The sequence below is a fragment of the Myotis yumanensis genome, unplaced genomic scaffold, assembly GCF_028538775.1.
Source record: "Myotis yumanensis isolate MYYU_CA2020_CCGP unplaced genomic scaffold, mMyoYum1.0.hap1 SCAF_10, whole genome shotgun sequence".
Taxonomy (NCBI): domain Eukaryota; kingdom Metazoa; phylum Chordata; class Mammalia; order Chiroptera; family Vespertilionidae; genus Myotis; species Myotis yumanensis.
Genome location: NW_027223761.1, coordinates 22,700,245 through 22,720,410, shown reverse-complemented (window position 1 = coordinate 22,720,410; position 20,166 = coordinate 22,700,245). Strand labels below are relative to the sequence as shown.

The 20,166-nt window shown below is 44.4% G+C and overlaps 1 protein-coding gene, 1 non-coding gene and 1 pseudogene across 3 annotated transcripts in view; all 3 read right to left on the bottom strand.

Moving 5' to 3' along the window:
• KCNA4 (potassium voltage-gated channel subfamily A member 4) overlaps positions 1–8,827 on the bottom strand; it is a 273,003-nt gene extending 264,176 nt beyond the window's left edge. The window contains exons 1-2 of one of the 2 annotated variants that reach the window (XM_070428128.1): positions 8,746–8,817; positions 964–5,714 (exon numbers count right to left, since the gene is read on the bottom strand). In XM_070428128.1, the coding sequence (XP_070284229.1) occupies positions 2,967–4,940 (1,974 nt within the window). In that variant the 5' untranslated portion in view covers positions 4,941–5,714; positions 8,746–8,817 and the 3' untranslated portion in view covers positions 964–2,966. Of the gene's footprint in view, positions 1–963; positions 5,715–8,745 lie in introns of those variants that run through there. The other variant, XR_011472966.1, reaches the window with a different exon arrangement.
• A 5,579-nt stretch (positions 8,828–14,406) lies between these two features.
• On the bottom strand, positions 14,407–14,612 carry LOC139019093 (small nucleolar RNA SNORA73 family). Its single transcript, XR_011472993.1, has one exon. It is a non-coding gene; the product is annotated as a small nucleolar RNA SNORA73 family (small nucleolar RNA).
• Positions 14,613–16,187: 1,575 nt separating this feature from the next.
• Positions 16,188–16,657, bottom strand: LOC139017739 (deoxyuridine 5'-triphosphate nucleotidohydrolase, mitochondrial-like; annotated as a pseudogene).
• Between the last annotated feature and the right edge of the window lie 3,509 nt (positions 16,658–20,166).

The following is a 20,166-nucleotide window of genomic DNA, read 5'->3' as shown; positions in this document are numbered from 1 at the left end:
AAATAGCCCCTGAAAGCACATTTCTCAGTATAAAATTGTCACAAATGGTGCTAATGCATTTTAACTAGCTTTGACTGGGAAAAATTCTATAAATCCATAACTACCTTCACACATTCTCTGCAAGACAAGTATTCTGCACAGAAGTGCCCCTATACAAGTCTTAAGGGCTTAAATGCTTCCTTCTCAGAATGGAATCAAGATCCAGACATCCTAAAATTAATGGATCTTGCAGGGGGGAAAAAACCCATACATTTAGTGGTTACCTAATAAAAGCCTATGACTATCACTTTTTTACTCTTTTACCCTTAAAAAGAAACTATGTACAATAAAGGGAAGCCTCAGGATCCCCAAATGACTATATTTCCTGGGTTCTCAGAATTGTTAATTCTAAAACATGTCAATTAAATGTAATATAACTTTTCTGATTTAAAAGAGTGTTGTAGAACCAGTGAAATACAATGTATTTCCTTCCAAACATAGCCAAGTCATTGCTAATGCTATTATAGAATGTTCAATAAACATCGAAGCTGGAGAGCATGCATTTAAACTATTTTAAGATATAACCAGACCTAGTTGAGAATGGCAAAAGAGAGGTGGTACCTTGTCCACAGGGTCATCTTTATACCATGGCTTGCCTGAAATCTTGCCCCAAAAGAAGAAAATGCAACAGTTATTTAATGATAGGCTCTCTTGTGTGTCTGCAAATCAACTCCTTGTAAGGAGCCTCAAATTAAAGAAATTACCCATGATTTTCACAGCATCCTAATAAAGCAGATGTAACTTGCGGGCTCTTAATCTCCTAGAGGAAGATTAAAAGCAATTTAAACATAAAATTGGACATTTACATGGAACTTATTTCAGAGTTTTCACATGTTTTCATTTGCTTTCCTGTAATAACTGATGTAGCATATGCATCATGTGCCCTCTTTTTTTTTGCTATTGAGGAAACTGTGGTGCAGAGATTAACAGGGTGACTTTTCCAAGTAAATAGTGGCCAACCTAAGTAGGCTTACAGGGCTAGTGTAATGCTTGTTACATTTTTTGCTTCTAATCCAAAATATAGGATATGCCATCTTTGAAGTCTTGTTTCAAGATGGCATTTCCTTGTTTTGTCACTCTCTATTGCCCACTAGAGATATTTGGTCTACACATTCAATCAATTCCTCTGTTTGCTGCTTTTTATTCTCCGAGGTGTTCTCAAGAGGTGTTGCTCTAAAAGTGGGTGGGGAAGAAATGGGAAGAAGGAAGTAGCTTTGCTTTTAAACTTATCATTGGATTTACTTTGAATTTTAAATATTAAGAGAGGTAAATTTTATATTATTATCAGATGATGGCTTGGGGTTAAAAAGCTTGATAAAAGTTATTCTAGGTCTTTTTTTTTCTTCAAAGTTCACAGTTGTTAGAGTTCATTATGTACTGAGATACACAGTATCTTTTCCCCAAACCTCAGGACAATCATTTTATAAAGAATAGAAGTTGAAGAAACACTGGAGAGAATAAGGCCTATTACATATTCTGAGTTTGCTAACCTATATCTCATTATAACTTAATAGTGCAAGCCCAATCACTAGCTGTTATCTCACATTCTAGAACACCTTGTTATGAGTTAAACACTTATATGTGTCATAAATTCCTTTAATAATGATGGTGATGTCGAAAGCAAATGTTTTGACACAATTCTTTCTTATACCAATTTTAGCAAATGGAGTGCCAAATTCTGAGGTGAATCCCCACATTTTGCTTGTATGTGGCAGCACAAAGAAATAAATTTAATAAATCTATCATTTTGTTATACATTTAATAGAAAGCTCTTAAGCCATAATCACTGTAGCATCTGGGCATCTATTTCTTCATTAATTCTTTCAGTGCATGCATTAGCTTTGGTTAAATTATCCTGGATTTAAAGGCAGAAGAATAGGATGGTTTCAGAAACATCATTGTAATAGACCGATTTCAAAAGAATTCAGTAGCTAAATTCAACGTCATAGCCCCTTTGCAGATCAGTTATTTAGATTTAAAAAGAGAAGGGAATCTGTGCTGTTATCTGCATGGCATTTAGTCTCACACAAAGAAAAGAAGAGAACAATAAAATAGGACTAAGAAATTATTGTTCCAATGATTGTCATTGAACTTTTACATTAGTAAACATTCACAGTATGAAGTCTCTCTCAATCTCCAGCATATAAAGTAGTGCAAAGAAAAAAAGAAAATTCCAGTGCTGGGATTTCTGAACAAAACTTGTTACATTTTCTCTGATGTCATTTCTCCCATACTGTTAGGCATTTGCTCTCATATCTTCCCAAAATTAATAATAAAATATAAACAATTTCTAAAGACCCCTGCAGCCTTTTTAAAAGTTAATTTCCAGTTAAAAATAAACTTTAATTAAATCCAAGATAGAATTGTGACCTATATGCTATTAAATAATTCACTTTCTTTTTTTTCTACATAGTAATTCTTAACAATTTTTAAAAAACAACTATGGAATTCAAAGACATGAGATGATATTAAAGCACTGATAAATGACTGTTCAAATTCATTAGTTCTTACATAGTAAATACTTCAAAATGCCAACTTTTCCCATTACTGCACGATTACTAAAAAACGTTGACAATTTACTTACACATACACACACACACACAGCACACACACACACTCATTCCACATAGCCATCTTTACTTTTACATCCTTTCCAGTTAATGTGCAAAATTCTTGCATCCTAATAAAAAATATAAAGATTGAGTTGCTCCTATTTAAGCCTCCCTCTTCTCCAAGATGCATCATTTATTTGATATGTAATACAAGTTTATAACAATTATGCCACGTATAACCATTAAATGGTGTACTACTGTATGCGTTGGATTCATTTGCATATTTCATTTTCATAACTGCACTCTCTACGCATAAATATATTTGGAGATGCTGGGCTTGGGGGCGAGGGGGCAGTGGCGCACGGAGAACAGGATTCACACGTCAGTCTCCACAGCCTTCGCGTTAGAGCAGTTGTTTTTATCTGTCTCACTGTCATCCCCCTTTCCCTGACACTTCTCCTTGGCACAAAGAGATTCCTTAACTCCTTCTTCCATCTCTAGATACTCTGACTTGTCTCCCAGAGAGGAAGAAGTAGAGCTCCGAAATTTCCTCAGCAAATTAGAAGGGATGTATGGGCAACTGACTGCATTCTGTGTCAGTTGTGTCTGTTCCTCATTTTCAGTCTCTCTGTGGTAGAAATAGTTAAAGTTAGAGACAATCACTGGCACTGGTAAAGCAATGGTTAAGACACCCGCAATGGCACACAGGGACCCCACGATCTTGCCCCCCACAGTGATGGGCTTCATGTCCCCATAGCCCACAGTTGTCATGGTCACCACAGCCCACCAAAATGCATCTGGGATGCTTTGGAAATGGGTGGTAGGCTCATCGGCCTCAGCAAAGTACACAGCGCTAGAAAACAGGATGACCCCAATGAAGAGGAAGAAGATCAGAAGGCCCAGTTCCCGCATGCTGGCTCGGAGGGTGTGGCCCAGGATCTGCAGGCCTTTGGAGTGCCTGGAGAGTTTGAAGATCCGGAATACCCGGACCAAACGAATGATCCTGAGGATGGCAAAGGACATGGCCTGCTGCTGCTGCCCGTTGCCACCGCCCTGCTGCTGGGCCAGGTCCGTGCCCAGGGTGATGAAGTAAGGCAAGATGGAGACAATGTCAATGATGTTCATGATGTTTTTGAAGAAGAGAGCTTGGCTGGGGCAAGCGAAGCAGCGAACCACAAACTCAAAGGAAAACCAAACAATGCAGACTGTCTCCACAATGAAGAAGGGGTCGTTGAATACCGTGTGGCCTGAGCTCTCAGGGTGGGGCGGCGAGGTGTCATTCAACAGCCCACTGTGCCCACCCGCGCTCAGAGCCAGGATGAGATCCCTGTCGTCCCTGAACTCGGGCAAGGTTTCCAGGCAGAAAATGACAATGGAGATTAAGATGACCAGGACGGAGACGATGGCTATGCCCCTGGCCGGACTGGAGCTCTCCGGATACTCGAAGAGAAGCCAGATCTGCTTTTTGAATTCATTCTCGGGCAAGGCCCTGTCCTCCTCCTCTCTCACGAAGCCCTCGTCCTCCCGGAACTTGAGCAGGGCCTCCTCCCCCAGCTGGTAGAACTTCACCTCCTCCGTGAAGATGTCAAAGGGCACGTTGACCGGCCTCTTCAGGCGGCCTCCTGATTGATAATAGTACAAGATGGCATCAAAGCTGGGCCTGTTCCTGTCGAAAAAGTACTCGTTGCGCAAAGGGTCGAAGTACTGAGTCCTCTTCTCGGGGTCCCCCAACAAGGTCTCCGGAAACTGGGCCAGAGTTTTCATCTGGGTCTCAAAGCGCAGGCCAGACACGTTGATGACCACGCGCTCGCAGCAGTCGCTGTAGCGCACGGCGCTGTAGCCCCCGCCGCCCCCGTCATCCTGGGGCAGCAGGTCCGTGTAGGAGCCTTCGTCCCCGTGGTGGTCATCGTCGCTGTAGTAAAACCGCCCCTCCTCTTCCTCCTCCTCCTCCTCCTCTTCCTCCTCTTCCTCCTCGTCGCTCAGCTCCCTCAGGATCTTCTCCTCTGAGCCGCTGGGCATCAGGTCCGTGCAGTGCGGGAAGCTGCTTGGCCGGTGGTGGCCTTTCTTTTTCTCCGGCTGCTGTCGCCGCCTTCTGTGACTGCGTGGGCCGCTCTGAGGGTCATGGGAGGTGCAGGCCCCCCGAGACTGGTGGTGGTGGTGGTGGTGGGAGCCCCCTCCGGGGCCCCCGCTGCCTTCCACGGCGGCCGTGGCAGCTGCCACAGCAGCTGCTGCCGCTGCCCTCGAGTGGGCCAGCCTCTCCCGCTCCCTGGCCCGGGCCTGGGCCGCGTAACCGTAAGGCATGTGACTGTTGCACCCTGAGCTCTCCGCACTCACCATCGCAACCTCCATGGTGCTGGTTTGGGGAAATGGCTGGTTCCAGTTGTAGAAGAAGAAAGAAAAATAGGGCAGCTTTTTTCTCACCAAATGAAGGTAAGTTTGGAATCCTCAAGCAGATTGCTTGGAAGACTGAGGGTATTTTCAGTCCAACTTTGCATTTTCTGTTTTTAAATCAGCACGCCCCATGCTCTGTCTCCCCAGGGATTCGACATGGCTCTTCAGAGCTTGGCTGGTCCAGGTGAACAGCCTAGCACTCTCAAGCCTAAGTCAGATAATGTCTGGGTCCTCCCAGACACCTGTTTGGGGTGGGTGTTCAAATTTGGAAATACATCTAGGATGTGGTTGGTGATGCTGCTGAAGATTCAAAGGCAGGAAGTCTCCGACGGCCAGCAGTTGTGACTAGAAGATGGAATATATTTTTCTGCCATGGAAACTGTCCAAAGCTCGGTCCATCAAATTTAAATAAAATGCAAATAAGCCTTTCTTTCGTCTCAGCACTTGCCTTCCAGTGACTGCTTAACCCATGTTAACACGAGACTTGAAGTACATCTGGCCATTGTCCCTCACACCTATCGGGATGATCCTCCAGGCTCTTCCCTTAAGTTCATCACAGGCTTCCTGGACCCAGGGGCAATGCCAAACTATCAACAGAGGCAAAGACCTTGGGAGGTAGAGAAGGTGCAAGATGAGGTGTCAGCAGGGGCAAACCCAGCTCTGAGGTCTCCATAGAGATCAAGAAAATGCAGAGTATCCTTCAGCTAAAATCATGCAGAAGAAGCACTTCACCTGAAAAAGGAAGGAAAACAAGCATGGAAGAAAAATAAAGAGAAGAATCAAATCATAAAAAGCAAACTGAGCATTTCCTTCACATACACTTCTTTCTCTTGTCCTCGAGCAAACCATATAAAGCACCAAGCAACCATAAATTTCCAAGGAACACGGGGCAGGTTGTTAAATCTCCTTCTCACTAAACATCCTTCTTTCCTTCTTCTTTGGATGTTATTTCAGCTCAGTCTATTTTCTTGTCACTCTCATCATTCCACAATAATAATGCTGTCGCTTTATAGCGATTTCCATCATGCATTGATCTTAAGGCATTTAAAAAAATTTCCACTCGTAAATTTTTCTGAATATAGTGTCCTTTCCCTCACCCCCCTTGATTCAGGATTAGAGAAGTCGGAAAAACAGTTTGTTTTCTTTAAATCCAGGCTCCAGCACTTGAACAAGCTTCAATCACTTCGTCTATAAACTGAGGATAATGCAACCTCCCCATCCCACCTTTGTCAGGATTACATGAGACAGTGGATGATGATCGAGTAACACATTGACTTGTACATAATGATATCAATAAACACTGGTAGTTACTAATTACATGACAGTAATCTAAGCTTTGATTATCTATCTATCCACAACCAAATGTGTATGTCCTTAAACCACTGTTTGAAGTAGGGGAAGGATAGCGTACAAGGACATCAGGGCATTTGGAGACTCACCAATGGCCTGTATTAAGTTGGTACTTCCTGACTCCCTGAAGCATGTCCCTGCCACCCACAGTCTAGGAGCTAATCCCAGTTTCCACTTCTCTAATAATCATTTTCTCTCCTTGCAGTTCCTCCATGTTCATCTCAATGTTTCCACCTACACTCTTTTCAAGGGATTAGCTCCTTATGTTTTAAATCTCAGTTTGTGTGGACTTTGTTGTCAGCCTATTATACTCCCCTTTTATTTAATCCATAGCTCCCATCTCCCAACTTTCCCCTTCTCTCTCTCTCTCTCTCTCTCTCTCTCTCCCTCTCTCTCTCCCTTTATTTTCAAGCTACCACTTCCAGATCACATCTTCCTGCAGCCTGCTCTGTCCCCACTGTCTCTTGATACTCCTGGCCTTCCTTCTCCCTTAGTTTAGCTTTCTCAAGGTCCATCTAACTCATCTCCTTCACCAGAATCTATAAAAGCTCCCGTCCAATCTTCTGTCTGTCTTGCTTCTTCCATTCTTTCATTCTATCCCATAGGGTCTCTAAGAATGCAGAAGAGTGGCCCCGAAAATTGGGGAAGATAAGGACTGTTAGAATTCAGGGCACCTACTAGCCTCTATTACTGGAAGCACTTGGGGTGCAAAAGAGAAATGGTTTTCTGGAGCCATTAAAGAGATTTGGCTCTTGACCACCTGCTGCTTGCTTCTTGCTGAATCCCCATCAGCCTAGAAGCTTAAACACACTGAGTTTTATGAAGTGACAAGCAGGGAAGTGGCAAAAATATATCCCTTCCCAATCAGAATACATTCTCCTAGGGTAAGAGGCAAGCTTGATTGGGACACGACACTCAGGAAATATACCTGTGAAGGTGCCTCAAATGACATTCTTCCTTTGCCTGACTCCTAACGTCATCTCATACTCTGAAATGTTTACCCTCAGGAGGCCTCTAAATCTCCGTTTTCACTGTGGAGGGTTAGGCTGACATCCTTTAAATTCTTTCACAGGCCAAATAGCTCGAGAGTTTGCTCAGTTACTTCCCAACTCCCTCAAAGCATTTAAAACACACTATTTAAATAAAGCCCCAGTAGAACCAAAGTGCCTATAAATTTGTATACTATGTATACCCCTCTCCCATCCAACTGACTTTCAGAAGGTCATTAATTAGAGGGTCTTCTCATTCACCATTAACTCTGCAAGAAACCTAGACCTGCTCTGTTTTTGCTGTCCACCAAATCATGTCTTAAGTTTTAGTTTAGGTTTGCTAGGTTTGGTTTATCCAACTCCCCCAGCCTACAAAAAGCAAATTACCCTCCTTTTAACTGGCTACCAGCTACCTCACTATCCCTAATTGAGAGAGAGAGAGAGAGAGAGAGAGAGAGAGAGAGAGAGAGAGAGAGAAGGAGATGGAAGAGAAAAAAGGAGAGGAAAAAGGAAAGAAGGAGAAAAGGGGGGAAAAGGAAAAGGGGATAAAAAGGAAAAGAAAAAGAAAGAAAAAAACCCTTCCACCCAGCAAATCAGACTGGTTTAAAATCTCTCCTCCTCCCCAAGGTATTCACATGAGGAGAATCTGTCCAAGCCAACTCCCAGGAGCCTTTATGAGGGACACTGTGCAGGAAAATTTCCCTTCCTCTTTAACACCATCAAACTAATAGGATTTGCAGACTACCAATCCCCTGGTCCCCCCAACAACAGCCACGCATCCTGTCTCTCCTCCTTCCACCTCCCAACAACAAGGCTGTTTTCATGTCTCAGGGCTAATTTCCACAACTGTCTTAGGGTGGTACCTAAACCTTACCAGAGAGGGGGCGGGGGGGCGAGGGGGAGGACAGATTGAGAGAATCAGAAAGGCTAACAACCGTGAGAAATAACACACTTCAACGCACGCCATTTATACAGTCCCTGTGTGTTGCTCAAATGCTCAGAAAATGCTCGCGAATCCAAGTGTTGGGAGAGGCAGCAATTCAAACCCGTCCACCAGCTGTTCCCACAGGAACGGAACCGGTGAGTCTGGGATGAGGCAAAACGATGCTAAATCTAAATACCACCTCGTTGGGAAACGACATCTTTAATCGCGCCCTCGCCTCCAGACCTAGGTTCGCGCTCGGGCACATTAAGCAGGGCGCATGCACCCCATCCCTGAGATTGAGAAAATAACAACTGTTGGCCCCCCGGAGCGCCGCGCAGCATCTGCACCTCCCTTCTCCCACCTCCTGGTTTATTTTTAACCGCCTTCCATTCATGCCCTTCTGTCACATTCCCGATATTATTTGTCCCTCAAATGCCCACTGCTTCTTTACAGCCAAAGGTGGGAAAGGGAAGAAAGATAAGAGAGGCATCACACTTACCCTTCCCAGGAGGGGTCCAAAATAAAAATAAAGACAATTCCCCGGCTGGTTTTGATTTCCCCCCTCAAGCTGCAACTGCTGGAGGAGGGGAAGAACGATCCTGGGGGTGGAAGGAATCACGCCTGGGTGGCAGGTGGAGGCTCCAAAATATCCACGGAACAAGTTCTGTTGCCTGGCCAGGGGGGCACAGAGTCCTCGCTGCAGGAGCCCAGGTGTGCTGATCGGGGCTGCCCCGGGGAAGACCCCCAAGATTTCTGGCTCCACTGGAGTTCCGCACAGGAGGGCTTGCCTGGGAAAGGACGTCAAGGTTCCCCAGAAAAAAGAACAAAATCCTAGACAGCAGCAATCACTTGTTAAGCCCGGATTCCTCCTCCAACATCCATCCCTCTCCCTCTCGCGCTGGCTGCAGAAGCAGCACACGCCTCCTGGGCCAGGAGCGCCGGCGGGGGCGGGGCCGGGGCGGGCCGGGGGTGTGGCGATCACGCTAGTCGCCCGGGGCGCCTCCCGCGCGGCGGGGCGGGCGCAGTCACGACGCGGAGACTGCCAGAGCCCCCCCCCCCAAAATGCCAGTCTCCCCCCCCCCCCCCCCCAGGTGCCGAGGCTGGGGGAAAGACTGGGAACCATTCCAGGAACCCCTGGCTGTCGCTCCGGCGGCGAGGAGCTAATCCCGGAGGGAGAGATGTCCTTTGGAGCTGAAATGTGGTTCCAGACGACAGAGCCGGAGCCCCAAGAGAGATCGGGAGGTCCAGCCTTGACAACGGGGTGCTTCTGGGCGTCTTCTCTCCCTGTTCCGCTGTCGCTACAGCTCCCATGGCACCCCCACCCCTCTAACGGGCTTGTGGGGTTGGGGGCCCAGGTGCATTTCTGGCGGGAGCCGCGGGCCCGGGGCCCAGGCAACACCTGCGAGCGTGGCCAGACCCCTCGGTCACCGCCCCCGCGGCACAGAGTTTGTCCGCCTCAAATCGCGGGTCCAACTCCAGGGCACGAGGAGATGGACTTTATATGTGTTCCACCCAGAGGAGGAATTAGGCCCAAGCTAAAGGCTGCGCACGGGAGTCACAGGTCCGAGTGGGAGGAAGGCTCCGGGCGGGTTGGAAGTCCGGCTTGGAGGGGGACAGGGAGGGAGGGAGGCTTTGGAAGGAGCGGAGGAGGCCTCCGTGAACCTGTTGCTACAAAAAGAAATATGACTTCTGCGTAGTAGTCGGATCTCTAACCTCACCCACCTCACTTAAACAACAAAAACTGTTGTAACCCAGGAGACAGGCGAGTGAGCCCAGGGCGGCAGCCTCAACCCTGGATGGACTCCCAGGTTGTTTATTAGGCGCATGACATGCCCCTGGACCTGGATGTAAATATGCAATTCCCACGAATACACCAAAAGAAAGGATAGTGGTGGGAAGTGCGAACTTAAAGGCACACAACCAGAAGCTCAGATGGTGACCACAGCTCCCTGCACCTCCCCTTGCTCCCCGGGAGGGTCCACGCACTGGCGCACTTACCCCCGCAGGAATGCTGAAGAAAAGCCGACCTTGGGCGGGTCGGTTGGCACCGAGGCTGCCACTGTAGTCCTCAGCTGGCAGCTTTGTTCGAGGGCCTTATTGGGCCTCCTCCTTTTGTGGCGCTCGATTAATTATTAAGAGAAATATTCCAGAGCTGAATTATAGATATGTCCAGCCCTCACTCACCTAACCACTGCTGGCTCCATGAAAGACACCTGGAAGACAGCTTTTCTTTGCTATTTAATTTAAAAAAAAATAAGTAAATAAATAAAATATTCTCATTGTAAGCAGTGGAAATAAAACATAAAAGGGAAAAAGAGAAAGAAAACAAAACAGGTGCAACCTTGGTTTTCTTAACTTCTCCCAGCAAGTGCAGCTGAACTTTTGTTAACAAATTTACTTGTGATGCCCTGGCCTTAAGCACAGTTGGGGAACTGAGAGAAAGGTGCCTCCACATCAGCTCTAGAGAGAGAGGCTCTTTGCCTCAATTCATCCATTCACCACTATTGTTCATTCCAGCAAGTAGGGGGGGTAGATTTCTCCCAAAGTAAAAATGATCAGATGCACTAGCCCAAACCCTATCTATAGCTCCACACTGTGATGTAGTCACTGTGCAGTTTCATACATACCAAAGGCAGATAATTAAATTTCTGGTTGTCTCATCAGAACGATGTTTCTTGGGATGATAGAAGGCAGGGCTGAGGATCTCGGGACTAGCTTCCCAAAAGTAATTAGTGAGATTAATCCCAAACAACTGTGGAATGCTTTCAGGCAGATGAAAACAGATGGAATGATGTACAAAAGATGACAGTTATATTGAAGCTTGGACATTTTCACGGGATCATGTTAAAACTTTATGAATTATGCTTCCATGTGCCATTTATCGTTTGTTCCTATCACAGCCCAGAGCATTTTAAAGTTTAAAGTGCCTGAGGACTTTAGAAATATCTGCACTTCTTAGGCATCAAGAATCTGAGTTATGCCCGGCCATTTTGGCTCAGAGGTTGAGCATTGACCTATGAACCTGGAAGTCACAGTTTGATTCCCGGTCAGGGCACATGCTTGGGTTGCAGTTTTGATCCCAGTGTGAGGTGTGCAGGAGGCAGCCGATCAACGTCTCTCTCACCATTGATGTTTCTATCTCTCTCTCCCTCTTCCTTCCTCTTTAAAATCAATAAATATATATATATTTTTAAAAATCTGAGTTACTGCCCTAACTGGTTTGGTTCAGTGGATAGAGCGTCAGCCTGCGGACTGAAGGGTCCCAGGTTCGATTCCGGTCAAGGGCATGTACCTTGGTTGCGGGCACATCCCCAGTGGGAGGTGTGCAGGAAGCAGCTGATTGATGTTTCTCTCTCATCGATGTTTCTAACTCTCTATCTCTCTCCCTTCCTCTCTGTAAAAAAAAAAAAAAAATCAATAAAAAAATATATTTTAAAAATCTGAGTTACTGAAGCACAGGGAGAATGTAGTGAAATGCAGCTGAGGAATAACTACTCTCAAGGAGATATTCAAGTCATACAACAAATATTTAGTGATAACTTGATCAAGGCAAGTAACTCTTGTTTAGTGCCAACCTAGTACCCAGCTTTGTGCTAAGTTCTTTGCATGCATATTGTCTAATTTTATCTGAATAACTAAACACATTATGTAGTAGATACTATTATTGTCAACATTTTACAGAGAAGGAAATTAAGGCTTACAATGGTTAACTAACTTGCTCCAAATTTATATAGCTAATTATGTAGAACTGGGTCTTAAACATCGGACTGTCTGCAATGTGAACAGATCTCATGCTAGCGATGATAATACCATGTGGTCTATGCCCATTCGTCGTCATAAATTAGTGGCTATATCAGATGCACGGACAGATTGTGAAACAAGGGGAGGCATACTATGATGCAGGTGTGAGAATGGTATTCCTGGGGGGCAAAGAATGGAATGGCACCTGTCTTGGGAGAAGCAAGCCTTGATTAACAAGGAAAAGGGAGATGTGTCTGAAAAACAGAGAGAATTAGAGCAGCTACCATGAAGATACATGGGCAAATGGCATTGGGTGGACCAAGAGTAACTGGAACCTGAGAGATAGATGGGATCCAATTGAGAAGAGTATGCTCTGCCCCCAGCCTCCCTTCCCCTATCCCACACCCCATACCACACACACACACATCTTTGCCCTTTTAAGTAATTATAAAGCAAAGGAGAGACATTCCATTTCTGTCCCTGAAATTCTCAAGAATTCCTAGAAACCCACACAAATAAACATTTGAAAGATTCACTTGTGACCAACAAAAATCTACCTTGTCTCAATCCCAAAACTCTATTTTCTGTAGAGAGCAAAAATTATTAGTCCAAATTCTTCAAGCTTCCCACCCCAAATACACCTACCACAACAAATAATTTCTCCCTGGCTTTGCATTCTCTCAGTGGTGGCACAAATGGTTCAGACTGCACCATGAAGCCTTTGTTTACATAGAAAGGGGCAAAGGGCAGCAGCTCTTCCTGTCTACAAAGCAGATAGGAGGCCCTGTGGGATATAAACTAAGTGCTTTTGTTCACTTTGGGGGACCATGGTCCCCAGTGAATTGCAATGTTCTGTTTACTCCTCCTCTCTTCCCACAAGAAGCCGGAGACACCTCCTTGAAACTGGGGCTGTATCCTAAGCAACCAGCGCAATACCTGACCCAGAGTAGGCACTTGATAAAAATGTACTAAAATGAATGAATAATGAAGACTTATGTTGGCCAAGATAGTTCAGTGCATGTGTTGGGAGAAAACTAAAATAAAATCACTTTTTTTCCCCCGGTTTGCCCCAGCCTCTCAACTATCTGACTTAAAGTTCTGAAGGGATGTGAGGGTGAGGTTCCTGGGCAACTTGACTACATGCCTCCAAGTCCCAAATTTATGGGTTTGGGTACTCTGAGCAGCCCATAATTCCTTATAAATGTGAGTCACTCAGTTTCTTGTACACAGATTTTCTAATGACTGTTCACCACCACTTCCCATTCCATCTTATGCCTACCAGTAAGGTTTTAAGACATTAGAAAAGTATTTTATGTCTTATTAAAGTGAGAAAACATCAACCCTGGAGAGACAGACTGACCACTCCCTTGATTCCTGGCTGATCACAGTACTGTGACAGGCACAGTGGAGAATAAAGCAGCTGTTTTGCCCTGGGTGGACACCTGTGGTCTAGCATGTGAGAACTGAGTCAGTGCGCTCATGTGGTAAGGGTCTGACAGAAGTCATACATAGGTAGAGGGAAGTGCTTAATTGAGTTTGGAGAGAAAGGTTTTTCAAGGTAGAAGGAGCCACAGGACAAAGGCTACTGAATGAGCATGGGAGATGTGAGGATAAGCAAAGATAAGCAGAGGATCCAATATGGAATTGGCAAGGGTAACAGTGATGGTGACTTTAGACATGCCATGCTCAAGTGTATAAACTAGGGTTAACAATAAAACACTACATCTCAACTCCTCTCCATCTCTACATGCAGGCCAAATGTACCTCACCTACACAACACACTCCCTTGTCAGGTTTTAAGACATTATAAAAGCACATTTAAGTCTTATTAAAGTGAGAAAACATCAACCCTTAGACAAACCCAGATCAGCAGCTACGCCGTCCACTCAAAAGGCTGAATTATAGGCATTCCTGGGCTTCTTGGCTCAATGGCACCCCTTTCTCCTCCATCTATGATTGCATCTCAGAAGTCAAGTGAGTGGAATTGAATTGGCATAACCATAATCAGATTTAGTTTCCTAAAATGCAAATCAATAAAAAATGTCCTGCTTTAATTGAAGTAACTTCAAATTTGCAATGCACTTCACCTTGAACAGTGATTCACCAATGTGGGGTGACACTGCTGTTGAAATCCTCCCTGTTAGATCCACTCTAACAAGATGACATAGAATCATGCTATTAGCCTTTGTTCTGCTTTCCTTATATGTGGTTAGGAAATAGGGCAGTGTGGAGGCTCACTTAAATGAAATAGCAACTGGGGTGCAAATGAAAATAACCACAGTCTTGTCTGCTGGCAAAATCAATCAGGAGCAAACCTGAGACAAGGTAAATCAAGGAAGGTTTAGGTATGGAATGGTGTTTCAGTTCTTACAGAAACTACCCCATTATGCCTTCTGTATGAACTCATTTTTTTTTTTCTAGATGTTTCCTGCATGGTTTGTCTCCTCAGTCATCGTCCACAGGACTCTGAGAAGTTGTAGGAATATGCAGGCACAGACTCAAGGCCCGGCTTTCTCTCCAACGTTGTGGAAAGGGACTGTACATCACGGGGCAGAGCCCTATGCTCCCCTACGCCACCTGGACAGAGCCTGGGGAGATGTATGAACTCTTAATAGTCTATGTCAAAGAGCTTTCCCCATGTACCTAAACACGGACCTTTTTATTAAAAAAAAATAAGAGTCATGCTCTTCTTTTTGCCAAAAACGTGTGCCAAACTCTCTGAAGGCTGCTTTAAATATGGTCAATGATTATAGAGCAGGCTGAATTCTATTCTCTTAGGAGTTGGTTCCTTCTCCCTCTCCCCTATTTTAATTTTGACCAACACCTTTCACCTCCTAAGACAGGTATCATGGCTTACAGCAGGACTCTGTTTTGCAGCATAAACACCTTCACACGCTTCCTCCAGGCTGCCAACACCCATCTCAGCCATGACTACCTCCCCTTCATCAGACCAGGACCCCTTCTTATATGGTTACATGTTAGAAAGACCCTGTCCTGCATGTGATTTCCCAAACATGACCAGAGTTGTAGAAAAAATGTTTTCATGTAAAAGACATTTCTACAAGGTTAAGATCAGTTAAGAAATCTACCCCAAATTATTTTTGCTCTTTGCTCACTTTTCCCCACTCCTGGCTAAAGATAGAAACACAGTTCTGGGGATTGGCCCACTGATGTATTTTAGAACAAAAAGCCAAAACAAACAAAGCTGAGAGTATGAGTGTCATAAGGATGCTAACTCATGGTTTCTCAACAGTGACTGCTGAGAGCAATGCATCACCTGTCAGGTTTCATATACACCAGAAACCTCTCTAATTTGTTTCTCAGTTGACCTCACAAATCAGCTCTTATTCTGAATAAGCACAAACTCATAGGCTGACATCTCCAAAGGTCACATGGGAGATCACAGTTCCCTTTAGATGGTGTCTTGAAAGAGTCCCTTTCAAAATCTATAAATATATATAAAAGCCCAGCGACCATTATGTTGGAACACCAGAATGACTTGTTGGTATGATGTGCACTGACCACCAGGGGGCAGATGCTCAATGCAGGAGCTGCCCCCTGGTGGTCAGTGCTTTCCCACAGCGGGAGTGCCTATTTCACGCATGGGGCCTCCAGTTCTTATATAAGTTTTCACCTGAAAGTAAATTTAACATTATATTTACAGTAAAATTCTAATGATCTATAACAGCCCTTGGAGGTGGGTGGGTGGGGGGGGGACATTTGACTAAAGCAACTACTCTTGGATTTCTCTGAGGGGCTAGAGCAGTATTAATTGTTCCTTGAACAAAATTTTTTTATTTCTTTAACTTTTTATTATCTTTTAGCTCAGTTTACAATAATCATTTGTATCTGTGAAAGAATTTAAATTTATTGATTAAAAGGCTTTGCTTATGACTTATAAAGCAAACTGAAGAATAAGTTGTTGAATGGGAAGCATTTAGTGAATTAAATAATACAGTTCTGGGGATCTATAATTGATGTACATTTGATTGAAAAAAAAAACTATAGGTTACCATAAATATTATACAACAAGAAATGTAGACAAACACAAAAAGCTCAATGTGATCCTAACAGAGTACCTTTTTCCCTGATCATAAGAGAACCAAATATTGTTAGAATCTAAAGCTGTTAAGTTTACAGAAGTGCAAAACACCAAACAAAAACTCTTTATTTCTCATTTTCTATTCTTGGCATAAATTTTCATTTTTTTCCAGTAGAACCAAAACCCCCTGAGCCCCTTTCAGTGTCATCAAAAATTGAACTTCCTCTATTTCTGGATAAAAAATCCGTTCATAAATGAGCTGTGCAATTCGGTCACCATTTTTACTTCAAAATTTTCTTTGCCAAAATTAAATAGTACAACACCAAGATTTCCTCTAAAATCTTCATCTATAACACCAGCTCCTACGTCTATAAAGTGTTTTTGCAGCCAAGCTGGAACGTGGAGCTCCTCTTCCATAGCACCCAGGCGGAAGAGCTATCTGAATGTCAGTTTTCAGAAGGGTTTTCTCCATGAGTGGCATTGTGTAATTATAGGCACTGGACAGGTCGTAGCCGAGTGCGGACCCCTTAGTGTGGGTAGTGGCATACTCCCAGAGCCGCATGATGTGGAGCTGCAGGCTGCCCTCCTCCGCATGCTGGTTGGGGGGCCAGGGACCGCCCGTGGCCATGACTCCCTAGGTACTCTCAACAAAATTTTATTGAGCACCTCCTTTTGTTATTGGAGAAAATTGTAGATGGTATTTCTCCTTTCCTAGTGGGAGTAGGGCTCTTGAGGTGTCACTGGAATAAGTATTTCTGGAGGCCCCTATAGGAGGATGAGATGTGGTAGAAAGCTTATTTTCATGGAATTATATCCCTCGGTTTCAGAAGTCCCATTTCCCTTAATCCAGTCCTGGGGATTCAGTAGAGCTAGCAGCAAAGCCAGTGTCCAGTTTCCGTTCCATGGTGGAGTTGGGTCCGGTTTAGCATTAGGCTATTGTGTGGGGTCCACATGGCTGTGGTCTATGTGGAAGAATGCAAGAGTGTGAGAGCCCCACAAATCAGGAGCATGAATTCAGAGCATAAGAGGCAAGAGCAACAAGAGAGAGAATGCCCTTGTTTAGGAGATTAAATATCTCAAAGTTCATGCCCTTGTAGTAGCCATGCCTATGCTGGCTAATGACCTGTTCCCAGGTGTGACGGACAGACAGGTACCTTCCCTATATCACCTAGACTTTACTGGGCATGTGTGTATTCTTCTCCTGTCCAGTCCCTTCCCCTATCAATCTGCGGGTAATAGACCTGGAGAGTGTTAAACTGCGGCCTCCTTACAAGACTGCACAAATGAATGCCTACCAAATTTGGCCTTCCCTTTGCTCCTTTCCAGTTATTCATAACTAGGGGTTAATTTATAACTTTGTCTTAGGTGTTCATCTTATCACTAAGCAGTAGCAATAATCAAAAACACGGTCCCTGCTCTTAAATAAAAAAGATTATTGCAGATGTGGACAAAAAATGGCCACATACTAAACCTGACAACCTCGGGGGAGGTCTGCATGGTGGGCCTTACAAACTCAGAGACCTAAAGTAACTACATAGGATGGTCTGAAATTAAAACTTCCTAACTAAAAGCGAGTTATGGCAGGTAGTGAGATACTCAGCCAGCATCTTTCTTGACAAAGGGAAATCTTTACCTTAATTGAGCCTGTCTATTGTCTTTCTGCACATGCAATAATATGTCTTGGAAATGTCAGAGTAATCCCCTTTTTCCAGATCCCTCAGGGGACAACCTTCCACCAGAGCAGGAGAACACAGTACCTTCCTTGTTGTTATCTTGTTCTCCCCATACCATGTCAATGTGCTGTAAATGTTAACTGCTAACCACCAGGCTTAGTCACTCTTTTAAGTGCCTGGGGATGGGATAGGAGGGACTAGGGAGATGGTCCTGGACAGACTGAAGTGTTCCCAGTTCTACATCTGAACACAGCTCACATTTACATAAAAGGCTCTCATACCTGCTATCCCCAGGTGTCCTGGTTTGTAAATGTAGTCCCCAGATTCTTCTCCTTGTTCTGGCCTTGTCTATTCTCCAGAAAGACGGGATGTGCTATCCTCTGTTACAACTTCAGTTTCATTAAGGGTTCTTTTGTAGCAAGTAACAGAAAGCATTTCAAGCCAGCTCATAGACAATAGTGGGCCGAAGGTAAGGATATTGTCACAAACTACAGGAATCCAGAAAAAAAAAGGTAAAGAACAAAGATTTAGCAAAACACAGGGAATTAGTCATATACGGTCTTTCTCAGCAATGAGTCTCTGCTTTCCCATAATATCTTCATGCATGCGGCCCCATAATGGCTGACTTAGCCCCATTGTTATATGGTCTTTCAATGTAAAGGTCCTTCACATACTTGAAAACTTCTATAAGAAATCAGGTTGATTTAGCTCATCTTTTTTAAACCAGGCCACTCAAGTTACCAGCTTAACTGCCCAAGTCATCTATGTCCTCCAAAGGGAAGTTACTCATCTGAGTCTGGAGGAATGAGATTTTCTAAACAGGGACCAACATAAATCCAGTGTACTGATCCTAGCAGCAATATGCCAGGTGTTTTTAAGATCTTGGGAAATCCATGCTACTCTTACTTATAGAGGATCTTTTCTGTGTTCTACTTAGCGTATTTTAAATGCTTCCACATTCCACATTAGAGGTTATGTAAACTGTTTTATAATTGAGTTGCAGCTGACTAGTAGACAATGCTACACTGAAATTATGTGATATTTTACAGTTGTTGTTTTTTTGTTCTGCATTTCACAGCTAATAATTTTATTTTCAGAGTATAAATATTTCATAGCCTCCCGAAAAGCTTGTATGCCCCTCTTCAAACCATACTCTCTGAACAAAGAGGAAGCACTTAAGATTCTTGGTTTGTAGAGAATAAAATAATCTTAGCTGATAAACTCTGGATCAAAGGTATCCTCACCTGTTTATCTGTCTGCCTATGAACATGTGCTGATCTATATGAATACACCCTTTGTTTATGTTATCTTCTATGTTGAGTGTAAGCTAATGGGAAAGCTAATTACTAAACTCTGCAAAATGCACCAGAGGCTACTGTGAGAAACGCATGCCAAAAAAATCTAAAAATAGCTAAGCAATAAATAACCATTTGCAAATGAGAACTGTTCATGCAGTTTTCTAAACAACAGCAGATTTCTTTAAGATATTATGGTTTCTCCTGGTATTTTACTAGGTGTACTAAATCTTCCTTACTCAAAAGCAGATAATTCAAATAAGAGTGCAGCAATATTGACTGGATCCAAATTAAAGTTATTTTGAAGACAATATTGAACCATTGCTTTCACCTTAGAATGGTTTCACACAAGCATGTTCTTCTAAGTTAGTTAAAAGCACCACAAGAGTAATTTCTGAGAGGCAGAGCATCCTATCAATTATTTTATTTTATTTTATTTATTTAATCTTCACCCAGGAATATTTTTCCATTGATTTTCAGAGAGAGTAGAAACATTGATGTGAGAGAAACATTGATCGGTTGCCTCCTGTACGTGCCCCAACCAAAGCCCTGGCCAGGGAGGAGCTTGCAACTGAGGTATGTGTCCTTGACTAGAATCAAACCCAGGACCCTTCGGTCCTCAGGCCAATGCTCTATCCACTGAGCCAAACTGGCTAGGGCCTAGCAATTATTTTAGATTATTACATTGCTAACAATGTAAGGGCCCCTCTTCAAATAATATCTTGATTTTCTAGTGTTTCATTTGTTCAGGCTATCTCAGAGGAAAACAAATCCTATATAATAAAAGCCTAATAGGCAAATCGACTGAATGGCAGAATGACCTGCGGAACAACTGGTTGGCGGGGGGCAGGGCTGGTGAGCAGGCGGCGCCAGGCCAGCCAAGGAGGGTGCCAGTGGGCAGAGGGAGGTGACCGGCGGTGGGGGGGCACAGGACCGGTGAGCGGGCAGCACCAGGCCAGCCAAGGTGGGGGTGATTGGGGTCCCCCCCACTGGCAGCGCCAGGCCAGCCAAGGCGGGTGCCAGCGGGGGCCCCCTGATCACCCTGCCAGTTGCCCTGCAGAGGGAGGTGACCAGTGGGAGCGGCGGCAGGGGGCAGGGCCGGTGAGTGGGCTGCGCGCCAGGGCAGCCAAGGTGGGTACCAGCGGGCCCCCCCACCGATCACCCCACCA